Genomic DNA, 26397 nt, shown 5'->3' on the forward strand with positions numbered 1-26397 from the left:
CTGAAGAACAATTACATGTTCCTCTAAACCACATCGCATCCTGATTCCGATACACACTACCTAAAAATGCAGCTCTACCTTCTTTTGTTTCATCTTTGCCATCTCATGTGACTCGTCCCCACCAAAAATGTTCTCGCCTTGTTTACTTTTCCTGCAGCCCCTGCACGTGTGTTTATCCAAATCTAAAGTATTCTTTTTTCTGCTCCTCCGTCACGGTGGCTTTTGTGCTCAACTGTGGTGAGTCTTGTGTATTTCTGTGTAATTTACTCCTACAATTGGAGGAACGATGTGCTCCTCTGCTGCGCTCGGCCCCCCTCCCCTCCTCTTCCCTCCCAGTGAGGTTCTTTCCATTGATGCACTTACTGTAAAGTGTTCCCTCTGCCTCCGTCGCTGACCACATCAACTTGGCCAATCACTGATGACTCATTATACACATATAAACAGAACAAAGCACAAACAGTCATCACAGAGTTACTGCATACGTTTACACATGCAGCACAGCAGTGTCTCTCAGCCACTTCTGTCTCGGTTTTTGTCTCCCCCCCCTCTCTTTTTCTCTCTCTTTATTTCTCCCCCAGTGTTTCTCTCTTTACCGTGAACACTGTAGCTCGTATGGATGCACACAGAGTGAGCAGAATGCTGCGCCGCTGCAATTTTTGGAAATGAAAATGGAAACTGGCACCAATTAGGAAAACCAATAAAGTAACCTCAATTCTATACGTCTGCCAAGTGGTAGAGGGGATTCAGCGAGAGAATATAGCATTACATCCAGCCTTTAGGTTATCATCCAGATAACATCGTCCAGTTTTTTAAACAGGGATGCAATTGCATCCATGCCGCCCACCCATCTGGTCTACAGAAGCAGGGCATCATATAAAGATAGATCTGGTATCACTTGGGATTAACTTGCTGATTTAATGTCTTATTATCTAACATATTTTCTCTCTACAAGACAAACAGATTTCACCAGCATCAAAGCATTTTATTAAGTAAGTCTGTGTTTATATCCACTTGAAGCACAACCAGCAGTTGAGCAGTAAGGGCAACATGTTGTGATTTAGGCAAACACTAATTGCATCCCTCATGGCTGCCATGGTAAATTGATTCCTGCAGAACGATATGTACGAGAGAGGAGAAGGAAGGCTGGAGATTGGTCTGTAAGTTTAATCCTGCCTCTGGTAGACACGCAGCAATGGGGTAATGACTCTGAAGCCCTCTGGTGCTGATGTGGTGTTGAGAGAGCAAACAGGAGAAAGGAAAGAGCGAGAGACCTGAGCTCCAGGAGAACCACTAAATGCTGCCACATTCATGCAGAGCAGTGACGCCATGCCACACGCCAGTCAGGAACATTGCCATATATAAACATGCCCACACACACACACACACACACACACACACACACACACACACACACACACACACACACACACACACACACACACACACACACACACACACACACACACACAGCTCAGCCATTTTTCATTACAAGTGCACACAAACACACACATAAAGTATGAAGACCTAATGACACCCAGAAACAGGCAAAGAAAGCTCAATTAGTGTATACAAGTACAAAAATAAAACAACTCTTGGCACACAAAAAATACACAATGAGAAAAAAACAAGTGTAATAAAATCTGACAAGACATTTACAACTCAAGATCCACTTAGCAGCTTTACCAATGTGTTGCACCGTTGCTGCATCTCAAATTGCTGCTTCCATGACATAGACTGTATATAAAAGATGGTCATAACTTCCAGATTTAAAACGCAACCATGTTTGAGAATGAGATTTAAAAATGGGACTGTACTAACCAATGGGAGACATCGTAGTGTCTAAATCTTTAACAGTTTGTGTGCCATACTTAAAATTTGATTGCATCAAGTGTGTGAGCACTGACTGCCGCCTACATGAAGAGTCCATTAAGTAACTGGGTGTGTACTCTTATTGGTCAAAAACTTACATGTGAACCGTACCGTACACTTCTCAACTTCGGGCCATTTAGCATATCAGCTATGAAAGAGTCAAAAGGAACCACTGTTCTTTCAGGATGCCAGCTAGCTGCAGTTGTATTTCAGACACTGATGCCACATTTGTTGTTGAGTTTTTGGGTAATAACACTTGCTAATACTTCTTCCCTTTATGTGTGGCCATAGCCTTCAAAAACGTTAACTTTCAGCAGCTAGCATCACACACCCAAATGTTAGTAATGTCAGTTTTGCTATGTGCACATCAGCAGATGAACCCTTGTCAGACAGGTTTGTCAAGGTCAAGAATTGATTTTCATGTAATATAAAAGAAAATTCTAAAGATGATGTCATTATTGCGTCGTTTACATTTTAATAGAATAGTTCCGGTAAAAACTGAGCGAACTTCAAACGTAGAGATTTGAGTATCAGCTGAACCATCAGGAAAAAGCAGTAAGTCTTCTTCTAAAAGTTAAGAATGAATTTTCATGCTAAAAAATGCAACATTTTTGCTTTGTTTGTTTACTGATGCCGTTCGGCATTGATGAAAACTTGCATATAACTCAAGGATGCACACACACAGACACACGAACATTTCTGTGGATAAGTCACAGTGACTTGTGAGCATAAATCCACAGAAATGTTGTCCCAAGTGATGCAAATGAATGCACGGTCACAAGCGACTGTTTGTTTTCTTTTCATGCCTCTTCCCTCGCTATGATGAATGTATCCAGTCAAATATTTTAGTATTATGCACACAATTTTATTCTGAACAGTAGTTTGTTACAGAAACCATTTCTCTGTGGCTCTTTGTAGAGCTGTGTTCCAACATTTGCTTCCTTCATGGCTCTTTTCTTCTCCCCTGGGTTGTCATTCCTCCTCTGTTCATCCTGTTCTATACCGTCTACTGTTTCCTGTCTCTTTTCCTGTCCTCTTTCCCTCCCTCCGTTCTCTCTCGCCATCCCTACCACCCCCTCTGTCTCCCTCTCACAGTCTCTCTGGCCTCTCTGTCTCCCTCTCCCTCTCAGTTGGACTCATGTGGGACTGATTGAGCTTGAGGATCCAGCCCTCATCAAAGGCGGAGTGTGGTTGAATGCGAGCAAGCCACTGAGGCTCCAATCTCGCACTGGTTAATGAGCCCCCCCTTCTCCCTCTTTCTTCCTCCTCCTCCTCCTCCTCTTCCTCACTCCCCAGCCACGGCACCCCTCCAGTCTCCCCCCGTTCCTTCTCTTTTTCCTCCGCCTAGCCACTTCACATATCACTTTTCTCAGTCATCTACTTTGCTGCTTGCTCTTATTGCTCCTTCAGCCCATTTGTTGCTCTTACGGCTTCCTCTCTATTCTGTCATTCATCTGTATTTCAGCGTTTCAGCATCCTCGTCTCCCTCTCTGCCTCGTTCCCCAGTCCCTCCACTCTCCGTCAGCCACAGTCCCTCTTCAGGCGCAGCTCCAAACCGAGGCTGGCGTCTGTCTCTCTGTGTCCGACTCCCCTCCTCCTCCTTTTCCCCTTCCTCCTTTTCTAACTACCACTTCTACCATCACTGCACCAATGATACATACGCTGCCTCGCTCTCTTGCTGCGGACCCAGTCTTTAATCACTGCAAGCACTCGAGCACATCCCAGCCACACTTTTGCAAGTGCACATATGCTACGTGCATGCAAATGCAAAAGCTAAACACAGGTGGGCAACTTGCAAGCTGCCACATGCAAACACATGCACACATTGGCATAGTTTTACTTAAGGATATATGAATAATTTATCATTTCCTCTGTTTAAAAGTAGAGAAGCAAGAAAAGTACCACAATAATTTGCATCAATGTAGTAACATTTGATCTGATTCCAGATGGTAACTGGAATCAGTGGTTGATGATTAAAATTCAGCAGCTTCAGCTCTAAACAATAAACTTTAAAGAAAACAGCAGCCAGCTCCTACAAAATACAAAATGTCTTTTAACTGAATAATATTCAGAATCAACATAAAAAGGGAGATAAATTCATGCAGTTTAACAGAAAGAATTCATGATTGACCTTTTTGTCCAAAATTGTATTCAGTATCAGATTGGATGTAGTATATATGTATATATATATATATATATTTTTTTTTTTACAAATTATTGATAGATAAAATATTTTGTGGTGAAAAATATCCTATGTCTGTAGAATAAAGAAGCTTTGCACCCACTGCAAGAGGCTGAGGTTCAACAATGATTATTAAGGTAAGATTAACACGCTCTGCAAATAATAGTTTAGATTGGGACTATTCATTTATTCCATTCAAACCTTTGTGTGTTAATTTCATGCATATATTTATCGGGTAAGAAACCTAATCTTTCTCGCAGGGATCTGAATTTTTCTCAGAGTTATCTTTTTCTGCCTGTGTAGTACTGCGCATAAGCAGATTAAGGCATTAAAGATGGCTGGCGCTTTTCTTTTCATTTTAAAATATCTCATTTTAATTCAAAATCCAAGCTGGCAGTTAGAAATAACCACAGAACTTGTTGTTTTACTATAGTATTTATACTTTTGTGTTAATCTCAAAGTTACATATTTTTCTGATGTAAGTGACCTTGAACAACACAAAGAAGAACAAACAGTTTACCCGCTCTTGTTTAGGATTTTTATAACTTGTTGAGCTTTAGACCAGGATCCCTATAATTATGCTCAGATTTAGTGGCTTCAGTTTGTTTATTAGATATGAAAAATGAAAGTTTTTTTTGTTAGATAATGATGTTGCGGATAAAGTACATTACTGTTTGTGGTCTAATTTAAAACATGAGGTAATGTTGTTACAATGCCGACATTACAGACAAGCAGGATAAGGCTCTTCACAGCTTTGCCTCTCAGACATTTAAATCTTGGGATGATGTTAAAATACCAAAGTGAACTGGTTAAGTTTTGCCGAGAAATCTCAATTTGCAAACTATCTTGGCCGTCAAAGATGTGTTTACCATATTGTGCGTCTGAAATAATGAGTCACAATCAAACTCAATCACACTGTAATGTGTCATTTTCGCGCTTGGGCGCATTCAGATGATTGTTGTAGAGAAATACCTTTGACTCACAGCTCTTTTGGTTGATTTTGTATAACAAAGCCACACGATCCAGTCTGGTATTTCTTTCTTTAGACAGTGAACTTTGGCAGACGCGTTTCTAATGTGCTTTTGCACATTAGAAACGCCGAGACCTTGAGTTTGCAATTTGACCAGCTCATCAAATTAATTAAGTAAAGCTGAAGAATCCAGTGGTGTTGGTTTTTATCTCTGAAAATGAGAATGCAGAGAGGGAAAACATCACAGATGTTCTGTAATGTGAAAGAGTTTCATTACAGCAGAGAGCGACAGTCTCAGAGTTGTTACATGTGTAACCTCAGGGTTATAAAACAGTTTTGGGTGTTTTCTAATGATCGCGGTAAGGTGAGAATTGGGCAGAATTCAGAAGCAACATTTTTTTAAATATTTATTTGGTTTTGGCTTCTTTTGTCATAACCTAAACACAACTTACTTATACACAATGCAAAAACCACACACGTACTAAAACAGCCATCTGCAGTTGTTTAGCCTTTGCTAGCTGCCATCTTTGTTTCATAGAAAACTACTAGTCACTGCTCATGTATCATCACCTTCGCACTCAGCCTCACACCATTTTTGGCCGATCTCTTGTCTTTGTTGTGTGTGGTTGTCTGGATGAGGCAGAGGGGGGAAGACCAGCAGTCAGACCACAGCACATGTTTTCAATTCCCCCCTTGCAGACCTCCCCTCTCCTCTTTTGGCCTACTCTTGGCCTTCCATCTCTCCTCTCCTCTCCACCCGTGCGTCTTGCTTTCTGTCCAGGTCCATCTAATTGCCCATTAGATTTTTTGTTTGTCTATCTGCAGGCCCTGCCTGTCTGTGGCGTGGCATCCAGCTAAAACTATCCTCCAGTCCATGCCAATTACACCATGGGAGACCACTTCTAACATTTTATACTACATCGCTGCCAACTAGGTCTTCTTTCTACACTCACACACACACACACACACAGAGAATACATCGTGCAATTTTTCATTAAATGTTTCAGGAATAAATGAAGCTCTGGTGGTCAATGAACACTGAAGCTCCTCCTCAAATCCTTTTTGGGTTTAGATGTTAAATACGTAGCTGAACATAAAACTGTAAAAACACAGCTCATGAGGGTAGAACCTGACATCTGGTTTTTCCCTCATGGAGTCTTTCATATATGCCATAAACAGTATATGTTCTCAAAGGGTTTTTTTTTTCTTTTTACATCTCTTTTAAGAGACATTTGAAAAACTGTCACGTTGTCTGTTTCCAAGAAAAACTCACTCTCAGCTTCACACTTTTCCAGTCCAAGACAGTGACCCAAAGAAGTCAAATGATGCGGTCAAATGCTTAACTAAACACTGTTGTTGCATTCTGTAATAAAGAGAGGAAACCTAGGAAACCAAAGGCCCTCTGAGGGAAAGTTATTAATATCCTGTCAGTGGTAAATTAACTGTACTTGTACATGTTTTTGCCCCCTTTCTTTGTTTGGTCTAGCAGTGGTCCTTCCAACACCGCTGCTCACTGACTGTGTGTCCTCAGTATAGTGTAGCCTGAAACAGCATGGTGATAAAACTGCTGACAAGGATGAAGACGTTTTGGAGCATATACAGTATATATATATTTATATATATATACTTCATGTGCACATCTGCTTAGCTTATGGAAGAATGACCTGTACAGTAGGTGGTTGTGTTTGTGTATCTGTATGTGAGAGAAATAAACTAAGGAAGCGATTAAACCGAGTCAAACTCAGAAACTATTTGGTTGACTTGAGGAATGGTTAAAGGATGTAAATGTGGAAAAAAACCCCACAAACATTGAGTAACAGAAACTTTCACTGTCTAACTCATTTATAGCAGGGTCAACAAAAGACAACTAACTATCTATGGACACGGCACGAAGCAATGCCACACACAGCGAAAGGATTCTCTCTACAGTCACGGTGAGGTCTGTGCGATGACAGGGGTGTAGTGACTGTAGCACAAAGTAATTAGAGACAGTCTCCACTAGGTCACAGTTTAGTCTATAGTGGCCTTAAAAGAGACAGAGTGGGAGTGAGTGCACAAAGACAAAGGTGAGAAGAAGGAGGAGTATGGCAAGCAGAAAGAAGATGTAATAACTCCGAAGCAAACTTACGCTCTGTTGTGGAAAAAGAATTTATGTTTTAATAAAGCTCCAATTTATGTTAGTGTATTTAACAATAATGGTAGATACAGTTGTTTCAAGTGTGAAAACTATGATGAGCCTACAAGGATACCGTTGCATTAGTTCATCGTGGTTTTTAGAGCCACCAGTTCGCTCACGTGAACCTAATTTCCAAGAGCGACTAATGGCTAACCCCCAAAAAACTGTGTACACACTTCCTGTTCGCTATCAAAAACTAACAGGGGAGAGACTTTTCACTCAGAGATGTTAAAATAAGTAAAATTGTGTGACTATTGTGCTTCTATCTGTCAGGTGACAGACATCTCAAAATGAAAGTTATATAGGTACTGATACATCTAATGTTTTTTTGTCTGGTTCTGCTGCTGAACGTTCAAAGTTTTACTTAAACATGCCAAAAAGAAAATAAATGCACTGTTTATAATACAAATGAATAGAACTGGATTATTCTTAATGTTGCTCTACTTTGTAAGTAACATTTTTTTCATCTCACAGATGTCTGAAGTGAGGAAATTTTTTATTATTCAGTTCAGTTCAATTTTATTTATACAGCACCAAATCACAACATTCACCTCAAGGCACTTTACACTGTAAGATAAAGACCCTCCAATAATAGCGAGAAAATTATGATTATGATTTCAACAAATTGGTAAGTACAATATATATATATATTTTTTTTTACGTTTTTAAAATATCAGCATGTAAAGTTATTAGTAACTGTCAAACAAGACAGTACAAGCACCTGAAAGCAAACAGCACAGAATGAATGTATGTAGTCGCTATCCACCACCGTCCAGCAGCATAAAGCAGATACTTGGCGTGTGATAAACATTAGCAGTCAGTTTGGTTATGAAAATGAATTTTAACAATGATAGAAATCAAACTTTAATTGCAGAGACTTCAGGATTTTAGGATTCGCCTGTCAAAAATAATACACTCACATACGTTCAGAAAACACAGTGCACATCAGTGCAGCTCTAAGAGGTTGATTTTGTTGGAAGTGACTCACACTACATCACCCTCTAACTGTCCAGATTGGTTAAAACTGCAGTACATTGGAAGGCATAAGACTGAGGAAGTTTACTCTGCATGAGTGCCATCCCTCAGAGCTGGTGTAGGCTCCTGCTGAAGTCTGCACATCCTGCTTGCCGCCTTGTTAACCTAGAATACCCTAATGCTTTCCCCTCTCTTGCTGCTGAGCCACACCGTAAAGTCATCCATGTTTCCATATAGTGAGGAAAGGAAGTAACGAGTGATCTCATGCCACAAATGCTCTTCTGCGGATAGATTATCTGATTGGCTTTGTCTGCTAATGAACCTTCCACAAATAATTGTTTGGGACATTATCCTGCCCCCGTTCAGCTGCAACTTTTTTAGTTTTCTGCTCTTGGCTGTAGCATTTCTCAAGAGTCCACTTCAACTGTGGACAAACAGTAACTGTAGTAATAGTAATAATAACTCATTACACTCATTTATTGTCGTTCCTTTGAGGGAAATAGAAGGAAGAGGCAGAGAATGTGGGAAAGTAGGACCGCTGCTTTTGCAGGCCACAGAAATGTTTTCTGGGTTTAATGGCTGTTTTACATCACTGTCAGCTTGTAAAATGTTTTCTGCCAAAGCCTCATTTATGGAAGATTCAAGTTTTGGAGCAAACAAGAATTGTCAGATATCAGGTACAAGAATTATTATTACACATTAAACAGTATTAACTGTCTAATAGTAACACTGAAAAATAGCCTGTCTGTCAATGTGTTAATTAATAATATGTATATTTAAAAATAAAACATTTCTTTTACCTCTTATTTGCTGTGTGATCCATACACACGATCTGGATGTTTGAAGGCCTATATGTTAACTCAGTGTCACCATCTTGTGGTTGCATAAAACTGCTCAACATCATAAATGTAAGCAACTTTGCAGTGTCACAATGAATATCATGGATTTGCACATGCACTATAGAATCCTTATTTGCACACAAAATGCACAAACACAATCCTGTGCAAGTAGCTGAGGGTGAAGGTTAACTGTCAGGTTCTGGTAGGCATGAAAAGTAGCAGAGAAATCATAAAATATGAAATAGTAAAATAAAATTTACACCTACTCTTGAAAAAAATGGGAGTTATTTTGACAGATGAATTAGTGTCCCCTCTTTGTAAATCCAGCCAGTTTAAAATGACCTTTCTTTTGTTGTGGGATACAACATTTTTACTGAGACTTCTACAATTTTCAGTTCAGTTTTTTCAAAGACTTTGATGGATACATTGGCCCAACTACAAATTTCTTTCCTTTGATTTTCAACTGGATTAAGATCAGGGCTCATGGCGGGCCATTTCATTCTTGGATGCTTGTAGATGTATGATTAGGGTCTTTATCCACTCGGAGGACTCATGACCTGTAACTAAGACTTTCATTCATCTGTCCAAGGAAAAGCATTTTGCCTCGAGTTTATGAAAACTCCATCTGTCTTTGTGTCCAATCCGTGGTCATTTTTTGTGTTGCTTCTATGCCCAGTTAGTTTGGTCATGGTCTGAACTTCTTAAACTTCCTAATGATATAAGCCATGATGGCAAATGGTACAAGACCCTTTCCAAGCATCATCGGCTTGGAAAGGGTTTTGTACCATTTGCCTAAGATAATTCTTTTCTTTCTTCTTCTCTTCTCAGACATCTCTCTTCATTTCCTTCTCTGTTTGATGTGATGCACTCATCGATATTAAAGAGCACAAAGAGTTCCCTTCCATTTAAATCTGGTGAATGCCTGAGAGTGAAGCTACCCTGATACTGAAAACCAAAAACAAAGGTTAGCTTGAAATATTGTAATCTACCATTTATCAACGGTTCTAATGGGCATCAATCATGTTGTTCAAGCCATTTTAGGATCCTTTTTTTTTTTTTTTTTAATCTTTCACAGAATGTTTTATTCTGCTGCAAAACAAATGTATTTGCTACAAGCATTGATGCCATTCTTAAAATAACACCCTATGCTGGTGTCACATGCAGGTATCATATGTCTACAGCTATTGACATAGGGAAGAGTGGTCTAGCAATCTATACTGTAGGAATCATGTAGTGAACTGCTTTAAATGCATTCTGTGTAGGTGGTTATACATTTATTTAAATAACAAGCTTATAGAGCACTGCACACACCATGTTTAGCCTCCTGAAAAAGAAATGTACCAGCAATCCTTCCAATAAAGATGACTGATTGTTTTTTTAATATTTCCCATGTGCATTAGTGCACATTTTCAGATATAAAACAAGTCCAAATGATGCATAAAAATGTGCATGAAAAAATAAAAGGCTGCTGTACGCTACACGCCTTTTCATAAAGTTAATAAAATTCTCTAGCACTTATGATTATTCTGTAATATTTATGCATGGCAACCTTAAAAATAAATGCAAAAACTGGAACAGTGCAGTCTGATGGGCATGCTTTAATAAAATATGGATTAGGTCTAACATAGTTACCATGCAGAAACACATGAAAATAGCTCTTCTTTGTATTGATAGTGCTAAAAATGCAGTGTTGATAATGAACTGAATGAACAGTGCACAAACATTTTGGAACAAACATGTTAATATGGAGACAGTGAACAATATGTCCAATAGAAAATTATAAATACTGCTCAACTGCTCCACTAATTAACAACTAAACCTTTAAGATGCACTGGGTAATAACCTAGGCTTATCTTATCCAGCTTTAATTACCCTGTTGGAAATAACAACTAAATAAAGAAGACAGGAGTCTGACTGTTTTCTGTGTTTGCAGCTTTATTCTGAATGTTTTGTTTCACAAAACAAAAAACATTCAGAATAAAATCTTTCTGTTTTGTCATTTCAGTAAAAATGTAAAGACGTTTTCTTGTTTTCTACAGTCATTGGTTTATTTTTTCATTGTGACTTCCTGTTTATAACGAACACTTTCTTTTATTCTTAATAGCCGCACTTCTCTAGTTTGTAAGGCATTATTGACCCACCTGAACTTTCCAGCAGTCGGACTGTTAGTGTTTTCATCTGGCGCCACCTTGTGGTAGTGCCTCGTCTCACCGCCTTTTCTGCACCCTTTGTTATCATTGGTTCAAAATGTCACCGTCACCTTCTTGACCAATGACACCAGCTCGCCTCTGTTCCATGCATGCTCCTCCCCCTTTGTTACAAACACAGACGCTCACACACACCAGCCTCCCCCCTCCCCACCCGTGATGCCAGCCACTCCGCGCCTGGACTGGTCTGCATGTTTTTTGAGGCGGTATAATCTGAAAGCGGCCGACATATTATGGAGCAGACGGCTTGTTGATGGAGATGTGGCGGTGCACGAAGAAAAGGTAATCACGTTTTGCATATTTATATATGCACTAATATCCTTCGGGCTTGTTCTTAGGTGACGGCGGTGACTCTCCCCTGCGCATGTGTCTGCGTGTGCGTGTGTGTAATCAGTGTATCGCTACATTGTTATGCATTCCCATTTGTTTTTCCTTCCTCTCGCAAATACTGCGATCACAGCTGGTCTCGGCGGCGGTGATGAATTATGATCGGCGTTAAACGAGCAGAGGAACACGGAGAGGGAATTCTGACTCTACGTAATCCATCTGGACATCAGGGGGGGAGATGAGGACCATGATGGCTTCGATGAAAGCGGCGTTTTTCTTGTTTCTGCACTGGGGTGAGTTCATCCGTACCTCTCTGACCATCTGTCACATGGTGGTACATTTGCGTGATTGCACGGTGACCGAATACACTGTTTATTTGCATATTCTTTACAGCAGGTGGCTTAATTTTCATGATTTGGTTCACCATGTTCTTGTTAGTTTGCTTTATCTTTGAAACATTCCTAAGCGCTGGAAATCCTTTTCCCCCTCATACCTGAAGTTCAAATGCAGAAAAAAACATACCAGGAAAGTCTACTATCAGACAGAACTCTTAGGGTGTGCGGGTGTGGCTTCCAGGAAGTCCTTAGGAAAGGTTGAGTTGAGTAGGAGACGGAAATAATGACTATATAATAATATTTTACGGTATATACTCCATAGTAATGCTCAGTAGTTGCTGGAGATTTGTGTAACTGCGAGTTTCTATGGTTTCTGTCCTTCCTGTGGACATACTACTGTTCCTTGTGAAATTTAAGATGCACTATTTTAACACGGAAGCGTTGTAGTTGAGGTGTTTCTTGCAGAGATATTGTTTTATAAAAGTATCAGACAAATTTGTGATACTTAAAGTAATGACTCATTGGATGTGCATTGGGGAAATAAACTGCAAATGCTTTTAGATTTATACGTCAGTTGTACAGTTTGACCACAGAGGGAGAACAGCATATGGATGACACAGTTTTTATCTCCATCACATTAGTCATAAGTCCAATTATCACATTTAAAAACTGGACGGGCAGGCTGCCTCTGGGAGAGATCCGTATTAGTCACAGGTTTGTGTTTTAACATGCGTTTCTATGTGGGGGTCTTGATTAGAAACTCAGGGGCCCCGTTGTTGCGCAGACAGTAATCCAGACAGTACTGAGCATCATGACAAGCTGCGGAGTCCCCCCAGTCCTATCAGCCCGAGCCCATTGTTAATTAGGACTTGATCCGCTTAAGCCTCTAGTCTCTCTAGTCTCCCATGTCATTATCTGTGGGCGTGTTGTACTGGAGTGTAGCTCTGTGAGAAGGCACGGCTTGTTTTTGGACACTCGCGAGCGCACACAGACCAAAAGTGCCCGAACGCACTTGTCTCGTATTTCTAGTTGTTCAGGTAGTCATCATTCAGTTTCAGTGAGTCAAGAGGCTGTGTTAGCTGTCGGGGAGCTTTTGTTCAGTGTCACTGTGTGGGTGTGTTTTTGGTTGCATCACATTTGGATTTTCTGATGATGCTGATTCTCTTTGGCTTTTAGGCACCAAATGAAAAATGAACTTGTTTACTGAATAGTAAAGGTGCTTATCACCTCTGTTTTTGTATTTCTTTTCTTGGTTTAAAATGTTCTGAACCTGAATTATTGTTCCTCAAAAAAAAAAAAGTTATGTTATCTTTCCGGTGGCTGTCTGCAACAATCAATGTCTCAGCAAGCTACTAATGAAATTTTGATGAATTGATTATCTGTCTAACAAGTTGTCAACAACTGGCAAATGTCACTCCAAAACCAGTGAGTTATGTTTCATATAGGGGCTAAAATGTTCTGCAATGTGGAGCTCCGTGCTGCTTTGGAGGCCCGTGCATGGATCCTGCTACTGTTTGAAACCTGCATTTGTGTAATTAACTCACATGACATTTGTGTAGATAGTGTGAGACTTACCAGCTGGTGTCTCATTCTAAAAGCAAGCAAAACTTTGTTTAATGAAACATTTATTTGCAACCTACATTTGTCATCAACTAACTGTATTTTGTGTGAAAGTTCGTGTTAAAATCAGCAGCGTTATCTCATCTCAAAATTAGACTCTGTGTCAGTAATTAATATTTTGGAAAGTACCAAAAATAAGAGATAAAGGTCATCGTGTGACAAGTTTCAGGGCATGTGTCTTAAAAAAAAAGAGTTTGTGTTTAACCCCGTTTCATTGTGGTTCTGGGAATTTATGGGAAGCCAGACCCAGAGACTCAGAAATACAGTGATACTGCAACCCTGAAGCTGGCAGCTGTCACTCCTCGGGCACTCAAGGATGACGTGGAAGGAGCTTTACTCATTTTTAGGTTTACTTTAGCCTTGAGTAAGGTGTCCTCCCTCAATTTCACTGTGACTTCTAGTTTACAATTCCAGCTTTAGCTTATTCCTTCGCCATTTGCTAAATGCCTTTGATTTACTCTCAAAGAATTTGCTTGCGCACCTTGACAACAGCACTGTTTTGCAAATACAGTACTTACAGTTGATCCCTGTAATAGGCAGAAGTTAGTCCCAATTGCAGAACTACTAAGCATGAAAGCCAATTACCCAGTTTTTATTTGAAGAAGATAAAGGTCAGTTCTGCAGATCAGAGTCTGGTGTTGCGGCGTTAGCACACACAGTAAGAAGGTCTTGGGTTTGATTCCAGCATCTGGCCTTCTGTGTGGAGTTGGCACGTTCTCTCCGACTTCCTCTTAAAGTCCAAAGACATGGAATGCAGTGGGGTTAGTGGGGTTGGGTAAATCGGCCATAGGTGTGACAGACTAGCAACCTGTCCAGGGTGTTATATTCATCACATATAATCATATTTCTGTCACTGTATTTGGAAATGAAATGCTCAAATATGTGTTTGTTGTTAGTTGATTGATAGAAAGTAGAGTTGCAGCTGTTTTATGCATCATGACCCGTTTCTTTGACCTTGCATGTTTCATTTCAGATTTTTCTAATATCCATTCCATTCTTTATACTTACAAACCATAAATATAATACAGCCACTATCAAATTTACTGTGAATGTAGAAATCTCTGTGTATAATACTATGGCCTAACAATATTAAGGAGCTCACTGAGATTCTTTTATTTGTTGAGCATGTTTTTCTGTTTTGAGGAAGCTCACCCAGAGCGCCAGCACGAGTGTTTCTTCTCTGCAGCTGTTTAAAGTATTGATTCACTGTTAGCCAGCCATCAGCTCAGGATATCGATCACTGAGTCCATGTACCAAACACGCTACGACGGTTTGACACCGTTTCTGTTTCCGGTCTTTCACACTCACCAGATGTGCCATTTTTCCCCATTCTGTTGTGTTTTTCTTTTCCAGTGCTCCAGCATGCTCTGTGCCGTCATGTTGCTGTCCCTGCTGGACCCCTCTACCGTGTCGCTGGCTTCCCTCTCTCCCTGCCCTGTGCTGTGTCAGGATATGAAGGCTCACGTACACAAGACTTTGAGTGGTTTTTGTTTAGGGACGATGCTGCCGGAAGGCAGATGGGAGTCGTGTCCACCAGGGACAAGGGTTTCCCTTACGCCCCGTTCCAGGCACGTGTGACGAGTGGGGAGGTAAGAGTGGAGCGGGATTCAGGGGACAAGGTCCGGCTGATCATCCAAAGGCTCCGGCCTGATGACCAAGGGAAGTATGAGTGCTATACTCCCAGCACAGACAGCTCCTATCAAGGGAACTACAGTGCCACAGTAGCTGTCAAAGGTAAGACATGAGCTGACTCAAAGTTCTTACAGGTATATAAAAAGCTGCCGTTATTATACCCGATATACTCCTGTCACTGTCAACAAATGTCTGTCCCAAAGCTCATTGTTTCCTATCAGAGATGTCAGAGATGTTAGGCTTATACTTGCCCATGTTGTTGGTGTAGCCACAAAAGTTTACAGTGGCAATAATTTTGGGCAACACTGGAGGTTTTTGGTCCACAGGAATAAGATGAGTCATGCATTGTAGATCAGTTCATTCTTTCCTTTCTGCCTTTCCATGCAATTTTATTATGTTTGTATAAAGAATATGAACATATCCAGGCCTGGTCTGGTTCCCGAAACCAGGAAGTCATGAAGTCTATAGAAAGTGAAACCTTTGTGATGCAGCACATGAAAAGAATCCAAGCAGGGAATCATTAACAACTGAACTTTCCAATATTTCCAGTGTTTGTCGCAACTTCACAGTCTGCAAATATCTCTCGAAACTACGCTTGGAAAAATGTCTTTTACTGAGGGAAAACCCCACTCAGCACATCCACACGTCTGTGGATGCGACCAAGATGGTGGAATTTGATGCTGACAACCTTCATGTCTTGGCTGTGTGGACTGTGATTGAATTGCAGCTTTTTGTAAATGTAGTGGAGTTTTGACCAGGAGTTTAATCATTTGTAAATGTATTACAGCTGAATATTTATCCATTTATAGTTCCCAAACCACAATCGTTCAAAGGACAGACACAGTCTGATGTCTTTGAGTAAAAAAGTCATCAAAAACAAAACATAAATAGATAAATGAAACATGAAAACGTTGCGCGTGAATAAAATGGCTTAACCCTTAACGGGACAGCGTCTCATCATTTTAGGGAAAAACTGTTTTAAAAAGTCGGGGCTTGAGACTGAACTGGACACAACTGGAAATGTCAGCAATTGCAGATTTAAACCTTATTTAATAAAGTTTCATTAGATAGATTAAAAATGTGGGTATATATTGTTCAGAGAAAGTGTTCTTAGTTTGTAGAAAACACGTTTCTGTCTGCTTTCTCTAAAGAAAGACTAGTTTTGGTGTTGAACTCATATCAGTGAGTAGAACTGTTGAATTTATGCCAGTCATAGTTTAGCTGTGATGTCTTCAGAAGTGGAGAACAAACTGTATGAGAAGCTTGCATCGGCTGCTCGGTGCTACTCCAGCAGAGAGGATGTCATGTTTAGTGATTAAGTGCAACTTTAGGAATCCTAAGTAATTCTTTCTTCTCACCATCTGGAGTTTGTCTTTTTCTTTTCTGTTTCTATTTCTCCCTGAATTCTTTGCACTTATACCATGATTTATCTACCAAAGTAATTTGGGTTATTTTACTCCATTCAGTTATTTTTTTTATGAGTCATCTTCCTCGTGTTCTACTGAGTTTGCCACCTGTTAGTTTTGCAGCAGACTATCTTAGCAATAGCTCACTAATCCTCTCTTCCTTTGGCAAACCAAGTGCCCAAAGCCAAGGTGGAGGTAAAAGGCCTGGAGTCACTCTTAGCAGATACATTTCATGATTCACTTTATTGCTCTAAACATAGATGCATCTAAACACTACACAGGCATTAGAAATTGAATTTGACATATTTTCTCCTCCCATATGTCTCCTGCAGTGCTCTGTGTAATATGATTGTCTGTCTCTGTACACCCACAGTGATCCCTGACACGCTTCAGATCAGCTATTCACGCTCACTCACCGGCCAACCTGTGTCAGAGGGGGCTTCGTTAACCCTGACGTGCTCGGCCAGCATCCAATCAGAGCAGCTCACCCATCTGTCCATCACATTTGGGAAGCGTGGTGGTGCAGAGGGATCGCCCAGTGGGGCCGGAGAAGAGGTCAGCACCGTCAGAGAGATTATCTCCATTGACAAGCTTCTCGGGGTCGTTCCCGGACGTTTCTACAAGAAACGCTACGATGACGGGGAGATCACGCTGGAGAAAAGAAACGGCGAGGGCGGGCAGGGTGTGTACGTGATGAAGATGACAGCGGTGCAGCCAGATGACAGCGGCTCGTATTTCTGCGAGGCCTCACAGTGGATTCTGGACCCCAATCGATCGTGGCAGAAGATCGCACAGAGGACGCTGGATATTGGCAACTTGACCGTTCAGCAACTAGGTCAGTGTAACTCAGAAACTGCCCCAGTAGCTGTGCTGCCGTTTGACAAAGCTGTGATAGCCTGTGGCAAGTCCCAAGGTCGCAACAAACATATTGAACTGCAGCTCGTTGTTGAAACAACAGAAGCTGTAAAGCTGGTAATAAAACCGCACAGCAGGTTGTTTATTTAATCATAAATTATACTGCAGAACAAACTGGAGAATAAAAGCAAAGCAGGAGGAATAAGACAAAGTCGTGTTTCTGCTGGTAAGTTTGAGCCTCTTGATTGTGTTTTTGTTGTTGCCATGGAAGTGGTGTCAGTCAGCCTGGGCTTGCAGGGCCTTTGGGTAAACTGGACCCTGTCCAGCTCCCAGGCTCTGGGTGTTTGTCTTAGTTATTCACTGGATGTCTAGCTTGCTGGGTGATTAGTTTGCTGACTAGCTGGATAAGCAGCTGATTAAATAGCAGGATGCACATTTGTATGCAGTTTGTTGCACTGTTTGCAACAATCTCACAGTTTAGCTTTTTCCTGGGACAATGGATTCCAATAATTACGGCTGTAACTGAAGACTTTTGAGTAATCCATTATCCCATTACTTTCTGGCCAGTGAAGAATATCTTTTAATCAGTATTTTAATAGCTTTTATTGTCATATTGCAAGATCGAGAAGCTAAGCAATTCTTACATTTGGCCATTTTTTTTTTTTTTAGTTTTTGCATTTTTCAGCCTAACTCATTCATCTTGTTGATTTTTCAGGTGGATTTAAAAGGTTAATAGAAGGCTGTCTGGGCAGATGAATAACTGCCTGTCGCTTTGCTGTTTGGCTCATTTTAAATTCTGAGGCGCTTTTGTAGATTAAGAGGATTAAGTAATCTCTTGTTCTCACATTGGCTTTTCTGGGCTGGATTCCTTGAAAAAGAGCACAGGTGTGTCTGTCGGTCCTCCCTCGAGCACATCTCTAATGCGCTGCAATGATGCATGTTTTGTAAGTTTTCTAATAGAAAAATATGGAGAATATTTTTTGCTCCTTTTAAAAAAATGGGTCACATTGTGTTTCTTCAGGAAAAATAATTGGTTGAGTTAAAGCTCATCAGAGCTCATCAATGCATGCATTGTTTATTTGTTACACTGGCACTCGCTGACGAGCGCCATTTGGTTTTGTGTGTTCTGGCCTCTATTGTCTAACTAATACAATAGGCTGACGCATCTCCTTTTGTTGACATGGATGTCTATTATTGAGAAGCATCGTTAGTGTAGAGAAGTTTTGTGGTTAGAAGACGCTTTGCACACACAAGCGGCTTATACTCACATGTTTTGTACTGCGCTATTTCAGTTAAAGGCTCTTAATTGTTTCAGTTGTTGAGTGCAGTAGATTATTTAAAATGTTACAATAAATACTGTGTGACAGTGGCTTATGTACGTGCACATAAATACCCACTTTTCTTTCATGCATATGTACACGATACAGTGTTGGACAGTATTTAAGAACGGAACAAAAAGTGCGGCAGCAGGCGATTTATGGGTTCGTGAGCTGGCCCCACCCACACCAACCCAGCACACACTCGCAAAAATCGCGCAATTTTGATTGCGAGATATAAAATGACGTCTTGCAAACACATGCTAGATCCTCATCTTATGACCAGTGATAGGATTGGAGAAAAGCTTGCACAATGGGGCTCTGGGATCACTAGTTAACCAAGAAATACTTCAAACACGAGAAAGGGAACTTTCATAGTGGTGTTTTGTTCTCCAGTACTTAAAATCAACCAGTGTTTTCACAATGCTACATTTGCCACCGTTGATACAGCATCTATATACAGCCCCAGGTTCCCCAAAGGTTGTGACGCTGTGTAAAATGTAAATAAAAATAATATAGACCAATTCGAAAACCTCACTAAGATATTTTATTCACAGTTGAACATAGAAAACAAATTGAATGTTTGAACTGAGCAGAGCAGCTGCTGGACTTTTCAGTCGATGAGAGGTGTGGACTGCAGCCAGGCCATTTCCCACCCATACTGTTGTAATAGCTGGAGGAGGTCAGTATTGAAGGCCCTCCCATCTGGATGGGAGAACACGTTGCTGTAAAAGCTGTGTATACCCTTCAGCATTGATGGGTCCATAATGCACTTCCATACCATCAGAGATGGATAGTTTTAACCTGCATGTGTGGATGGCACAGTGAGCTGTGTTCACAGACAGCGATTCATGGAAGTGTTTCTGGGGACAGAATCGTGCCTGTTTTTAATCTGGTGCTGCCCGAGGGCCCAAAGACCACAGACATCCAATATTTGATGATTTTCATCCTCTTGCTTTGCACACAGAGATTTCTCTGGATTCTTTTAATCTTATGATGACATTATGTAGTGCATCTTCTGCAGATCTGTGACCCTCTGACCATCTTTACTTCTGAGAAACTCTGCCTCTAAGATGCTCTTTTTACACCCAGTCATGTTACTGACTTGTTGCCAATCAGCTTAATTAGTTAACAAAATGTTTCTCCAGCTGCTTCTTCTTAGTTGCACTTACTTTTCCAGCTTTTCTTGAGACATGTTGCTGCCATTAAATTCAAAATCAAAAACTATTTTTTTCATGGCAACATTTGATATGTTTTCATGTTTCAAATAAACAAAATAAATCACACAAACAAATCTCCTAAAAAAAAAACAGCAGCAGATGAACTCAGCCTGCGCCTACACTCATCCAACCCTTACACTCTATTACCTGCACAGGTGGAAGTATTGTTAAAGTGGTTACTGTTAGTATTGTAATATTTTATTTTTTAAGTACTGTCGTAGTCACGTTAGGTTTAAGTCTTTTTTTTGCTTGTTTTATTTCGACACACTTGATAGGTGATATCGATTTTGTCCCGGCCATTAAATATGTGCGGTACAAAAGAAGCTACACTAGCCTTTCAGCAGAGGTGATACCTGCAGTACATTTTTCCTGTTGTAGTCCAGATTAAATGCTGTTTGCAGCCATCCACCAAGAAGATTTACTGGTACTTAAACTCTGTCTCGTCCTCTCTCCAGCCGAGTCGCTGCGTGTAACATCCTCGCCCACAGGGGAGGTTACTCTGCAGATCGGTTCCCCTCTCATCCTGACCTGTGAGATTTTGGGGCTGCCGCCTGAAGTCAACTCAGGCCTGCTGGTTCAGTGGATGAAAAGGGGATCCACAAGCAGCGATTCAGTCGGGGCCGGAGGAGTCGAGGTAATCTTGTTATTCTGTTAACGTTTTCAGACCAAACGTTCTTAGACCAAAGTTTGAGTCAAAATGTAAATGAAGTACGTATGTGTTCCTCTCAACCATCGACAGGTAAATGTGAAATATTTTCAGGTGTTTCTAGTCTAACCCCTCCTGGCGCATCTTGATATCTGTTAAGGTGGAGGTGGCCCAGATGACCCCGAATGGCATTGTGAGCTGGGGGGATGACCTCAGCAGAGCTAGTGGCGGGTCTATGGAGAAAGCAGCAGAGGGAAAGTACTCTCTGAAGCTCTTCTCAGCTCAGCCTGCCGACTCAGGGGTGTATCGGTGCGTGGTGAGTGTGTACGCCGGAAGAAGAAACCCCGGACAGTCTGTGCCCGCAACACTCACCCAGCGGTCGGAGGGAGTCACCGTCAACCTGAAGACAAAAGGTGAGACTCTGCAGTCACACATGGGCTGAGATTACTGGAATGCTCCAGTTTAAGCCATAGTCACACATGAACTGTGGACGGTGCTGGGAAGGCTATGAGGTAATCTGCTTCAGATGTTTGCTCAGGACTGGAAACCCTTGCTGTGGTTCATGCGTGGGAGCTGCCTCGGTGTAGCGCGCAGGAGGCCAGACATATGCCGTACCTCTCGCTGGCTATGAACTCACTGCACAATTACTCGCTCAAAAGGCTGATTAATGTCCGGTCGATCACATCCAATATTTGCAACCACGCTAGCAGCAGGGTTTCCACGTTGCTCCAGACATTCAGGATGAATGCTGCATGTCATTTCCTGTAGTCTCACTGACTTTTCAAATTTGGTCACTTTTGAAATTTCTAATCCTTGTTTGTCACCACGGACTGACATGGAGTTTGGTACAAGCATTCACGTCCCTGGGTGAAGGCTTTTAGTCTCGTTCGTTCTGTTGTTTATCATATTGACTTTTCAGGAACTGCTGTATTGTTTTAAACGGAGAAATGATTTAAATTTGCAGATTTATTGAGATTTAACCGTATACTAAAATCTCTTTCCCAGCTTCACTGATATCTCTCTAAGTTTCTAATGTATTTTTAAAATTTGTAAAATATTCATAGTTCTCTGCTGTGTTATAGATTTCATTCTATATGCATCACTTTTACTGAAATTCTTTTAATAAGCCAGTTTGGTTTTCTTCAGCTGTGTGTGATTTTCTTTTTATTTAACAGCATGTTGGCTAAACTTCCGTCTGCTCCTACAGTCATTCTTTAACTTTGCTTAGTTTGTCTTCTATAAAATGTTTTTCCTCTTTCTTCCACAGATGTCCTGGTTACAGCCGTGGCTCAGCTCCCTCGTGGCCCTTTACTGAAAAGAGGCAGCACGGTCACGCTAATCTGCAACACCACCGTGACCACCACAGGTCCCGCCCAGGTTCAGGTGCACTGGCTGCGCTGGGCAATCCCTGAACCAGTTATCAAGAAGGCACCTGACACTGTGATGCTAAAACCTCCTGCTCCACCAGAACCCAAGCTGATAGCTTCCCTAATGTACAACGGTGTTTCAAATATCTACATCAACCATAGCGAGATTAGCATCGACCGCCTGTCAGTTAATAGCTACAGACTCAGGGTTCACATGGCAACGAAGGATGATCAGGGCATGTATGCCTGTCATGCTGAGGCGTGGGGACAGGACCCGCATGGAGGCTGGTACAGAACAGGAGCCAAAGCAGAGTCAAATGCAGTCAATGTTTACTTATATGCCAGAGGTAAGTGTTAATCTAATAATCTAAATTAATATTAATAATGTAATAATAGTAATCTGTATTATGGGTCTTATTACTACATACTTTGTAAAACAAATTGTAGTTTTACCTTTCTGATGTGTAAGCTCTGCATCTTACAGGCAAACGTGCATGTAGCCTGATTGCCACTGTAAGGGTAATTGAAGCCCCATAAGGAATAGCTAACCTGTGTATGTTGAACTTGCTTCATTGTGCAGGCCAAAGTGAGCACGGTGGGAGCTGAGCAGCTCCTGATTGAGCTAAAATCAAGGAAAGGGTCAAATAGGAAACCTTTGGTCCCAAGCTGGAGGTTGGCCAGAGGATGGCTTTTTGTCTGGATTGATTTCACCCTTGATACTTTCCCTGATCTCCGTAGCAAACTCAGAGCTTGCTTCTCTGTATTTACATCTTAAACTGTACACACACCTAAGATCTGAATCCTTGACAGCAACAATTAATTTCAGCTAATGGTTGAACCACCTACCCTTGTTTAAGGGAAAAATATGTGGTGTATGTAGAATAAAGCAAGCGTGGGTTTAAATAGAGGTCTTGCTGTGCTGGTAGAGGAATCCCAGTTGGAGGAGATTACACATTAATCTTTCTGCATGTTTATCCTCTGCTACTGCACATATGCAGGTGGCTGGATGGGGGAAAAAAATCTTCACTGTATCTTTGGTGCATGTATTGTTTGACAAATCAGGTGTCTTACTATGTATAATGATATAGAATATTAGTCAAAAGCACAAGCACGATATTTTTGGGTTAGTTGAGGACCTTTTTCTGTTTGCCAGAGCATTTTTAGGCCATTGTGACTTAATGCAGCTGTTAACTGAATCACCAGAGCGGCGTGGTTTCAGTGGCACAGTCCATTAACTTGGCATTTTAGAAATGATTTTCCTTTCTCTTTTATTCAAATGTCAATTATCTGATTAATCAAAGCAGGAGATTAATGTTCTTATATTATCCACGTCGGCTAAAACATCGACCCACCTTTTTGTTTTGATTTAAATAAAGCTCATTTTTTTTCATAGCTCTCCAATATTCATCCACATCAGATTATATCACCGCACTGCTCTCTCTCATTTCCTGTTCTCCTCAGCTGCTGACCTCCTCCTCATCCCTTTGGTGGTTGGCGTCTCTTCAGCCTTGTTTGTCGGCATCGTCATCATCGCAGCGGTAACTTGCTGCTTCATGAAGCGCCTGGCGAGGCAGCGCGCTCGAAAGTAGGCGTCCGGCGCCGTCTGTAATCTGATTGTTCACAAAGTCTTGGAAGAAATGGCCCATAAAGTAACTTCAAGAAGAAAAAAAACGAAGTAGAAAATGACTTTCGTCACCTCGTTGGTTGTCTTTCTGTGTTCTGACCTACATGTTTAACGATCAATGCCAAAAAAATTCAGTTTTATACTTTCTTGTATTTTTATATCTGAAACATATTTTCTTGATAAGCACAGTGCGCTAGGCTTCTGCCGCCACAGTTGCACTGCAGTCTCAAGCGTGTTATTTCTTTTGAGCCAACTTGCCCCCAACATATTGTTACAGCAGGATTGAACCACATGCTACTTAACTCATCAGATGCTTTCTGTGATGCTGCGTATTAAGGTCACTGTCTATCGACTCATGGTGCAAGTTCCCCACCAACAAAGACCGTTCTGTGTTTCCGGGATTTGTTTTTGATACTGTTCCAGTTATTCCTTCCTCAGAGTGCATGTTCTTCTTTTTACACAAAAGCTAACAATGTCTAAATGTACATGCATGGTTAAGGCGCTGCCGCAGACAGTCATCGGATTGCTGGTGGGAGCAGTTTAGCCTCTGGAAAGTTAATACGAGCAGGGATGTTCCAGCAGCGCTCTGCGTGTAAACAAAGTCTTTGTCTGTTACTTAATAAGGAAGCTGCTGGCTGGGGACTTTCTGACGCTGTCCGACTGAGTACTTCATACTTGAGTTTTCTCTTAGGCTGACAGATTTGTATAGATTTGACAAAGAGAAGGCAGCAGATATACCCACAATGCACTGGGCTGAAATGTGTAAATACTCTGTGGAGTTTAGCTGTTTTATTTTCTTAATGCGTTAAGATTGTGCCGTTGCACCATTTTTATTTGGCAAGCACCTGTGTTTTAAGATTCTGTGCAGCAGACTACTCTGCTTTTTTAAAGCACTTGGAGGAAAAGCAGGGCTAGAATGTTTTTACTTGATTTTCTTCCAGCTGAAGTTATTTCGTTGCTGTTTTTCTTTCTTTTTGTGGGATTAATGGCTCCTAAGCTCCTGTTAAGTGACTGAGATAGAAAACTGTACTGTGACAAATAACCCCCGCGTTATGGCGGGTAACAGGAAAACTGTTGTGTTGCGTAACGTCTTTTAGGAGTCTCATCCCCGAGGTGAAAACTTTTTCCAAGCAGTGCAGTCATATGACGAGACAGTGTAGTAAAAACTCACTATAACCGTCATCATTGTTATCGTGTGGTTCAGGCCATACATGCCTGCTGCCAACACTTATTATGACTATAGCTGTTGCTGCTAACCCACAAAGATTTACAGTGTCTGCGCACTTAAAACGGGTGAAATCGATCCTCCTCTTCCCGTTGAAAGTAACACTTAAAAAATAGTTTGGTCGTGCAAGCGGGCCTGTACTGTGCGATCATTTAAGGATAGATATATATTCAGCGAAAAGGAGAGGAAAGCAACATTAGTTATACTTGTGGCTCTCTCATTAAAATGACTAGTTGTTTGACATTTCTAAATTTGATTACCCTGAGCTTTGCTTTCTCACTTTATCTCGACGTTCTGTCTTTGTTGGAGTCTCTAGATCTCCCTGAAACCCTGATTATAAATGTTGGTCACAAACATCAGGGAATAAAATCACAGCTCTGCTTGCTTCCTGAGCCACTTTGTTCCAGATAAAGTGCTCAAAGCTGATTTGTTCCCCCACATACCCGCCCACCACACGGCTACACTCACACACACACGCACACACATGCACGTGCACATCCTAGCAGCACAGGGTAGCGTTTGCTGGCTGGTATTTCAAATGAGAGAAAGTGAGTATCTGCGTGTTCGTCTCTAATCCCTGTTTATGGCTGCAGTGTCCTGCTGCCCTTCCCCCACCCTGTGTTTGACAGTCGCTTGACTCACACTCGATTCATTTCAATCTGTGTTCCCTGAGAATTACCGCCAGCTGTAAGCGCTGATGCGCATCGCGTGCAGAGTATCAGAACTTCTGTATCAGTTGTGTTTTTGTCGGCAGTTGTATTAAACCCTTTGATGGAGGTGTTATGTTTTGTTTGGATTGTCTACTCTGCTTTAATACCACAGATCCTGAATGCGTCTTACTGCCTTTTAAATATACGAAGGCTGTTTTTCTTTTGCTCAATTTGTTACTTATGGTGCTTTGGCAGACCTGCCAGTTGGTACGACCAATAAACCACTCTGGGTCACCTTGTGCTTTATTTTCTGCTGCTTAACAAACATCTGTTTTCTGCAGACAGCTTGGAAATGGATGCAACTGGATCCATCCGAGTTATTGGACAACATTCTGCAGAGAAGAAAATAATCACATTTCTCTGACAAAGTGAGCTAGTAGAGCATATTTTCCATCGACAGTATGAAAACCATTAGATTTCTTGTACTTGGTGCAGTTTTTGCATTGCCACGCAAGCAGAGGATTAGTGTAAGCCTTGTGCAGTGCAGACTGTTTTAAAGTTTGTTACAGGATTTACATATTTTTAGTGATGAGTAATGAGTTTTCATAATTTGTATCTTGTGAGAAATTCATAATTTAATGACAGAAAAAGAGAATTGCATGCAGTGTAGTAACATGGGTCTAAGTTGAGCACTATAGGGAGAAAATAGACACTAAAACTGGAACTAAAAATAATATTTTTGAACACATAGCCTGTCAGGGGTTTAAAATATTGCGGGTAAGGTAAAAAAAAAAAAGTTACTTCTCGTGCTACAGTATGTTCTGGCATTTATCTGGAAGCTCTTTCAACATGCACTAATGGAATAAACACTGTTGCGAACCAAGCATCACACAATGAGCCTGCACTGCAGGGCCTGCTCGCGAAACACAAGCAAGAGTACTGAAAGGATTTTCACG

The 26397-nt window shown here is 41.1% G+C and overlaps 1 protein-coding gene across 1 annotated transcript; it reads left to right on the forward strand.

Moving 5' to 3' along the window:
- The first annotated feature begins 11325 nt into the window (after positions 1 to 11325).
- Positions 11326 to 25735, forward strand: igsf8 (immunoglobulin superfamily, member 8). Its single transcript, XM_026166762.1, has 8 exons — positions 11326 to 11500; positions 11679 to 11838; positions 14854 to 15234; positions 16912 to 17373; positions 20385 to 20563; positions 20736 to 20988; positions 21843 to 22289; positions 23404 to 25735. The coding sequence occupies exons 2-8, from the start codon at positions 11784 to 11786 to the stop codon at positions 23529 to 23531; spliced, it is 1905 nt and encodes a 634-aa protein (XP_026022547.1). The 5' UTR covers positions 11326 to 11500; positions 11679 to 11783; the 3' UTR covers positions 23532 to 25735.
- Positions 25736 to 26397: the final 662 nt, after the last annotated feature.

This window comes from Astatotilapia calliptera, chromosome 5 (assembly GCF_900246225.1).
Source record: "Astatotilapia calliptera chromosome 5, fAstCal1.2, whole genome shotgun sequence".
Taxonomy (NCBI): domain Eukaryota; kingdom Metazoa; phylum Chordata; class Actinopteri; order Cichliformes; family Cichlidae; genus Astatotilapia; species Astatotilapia calliptera.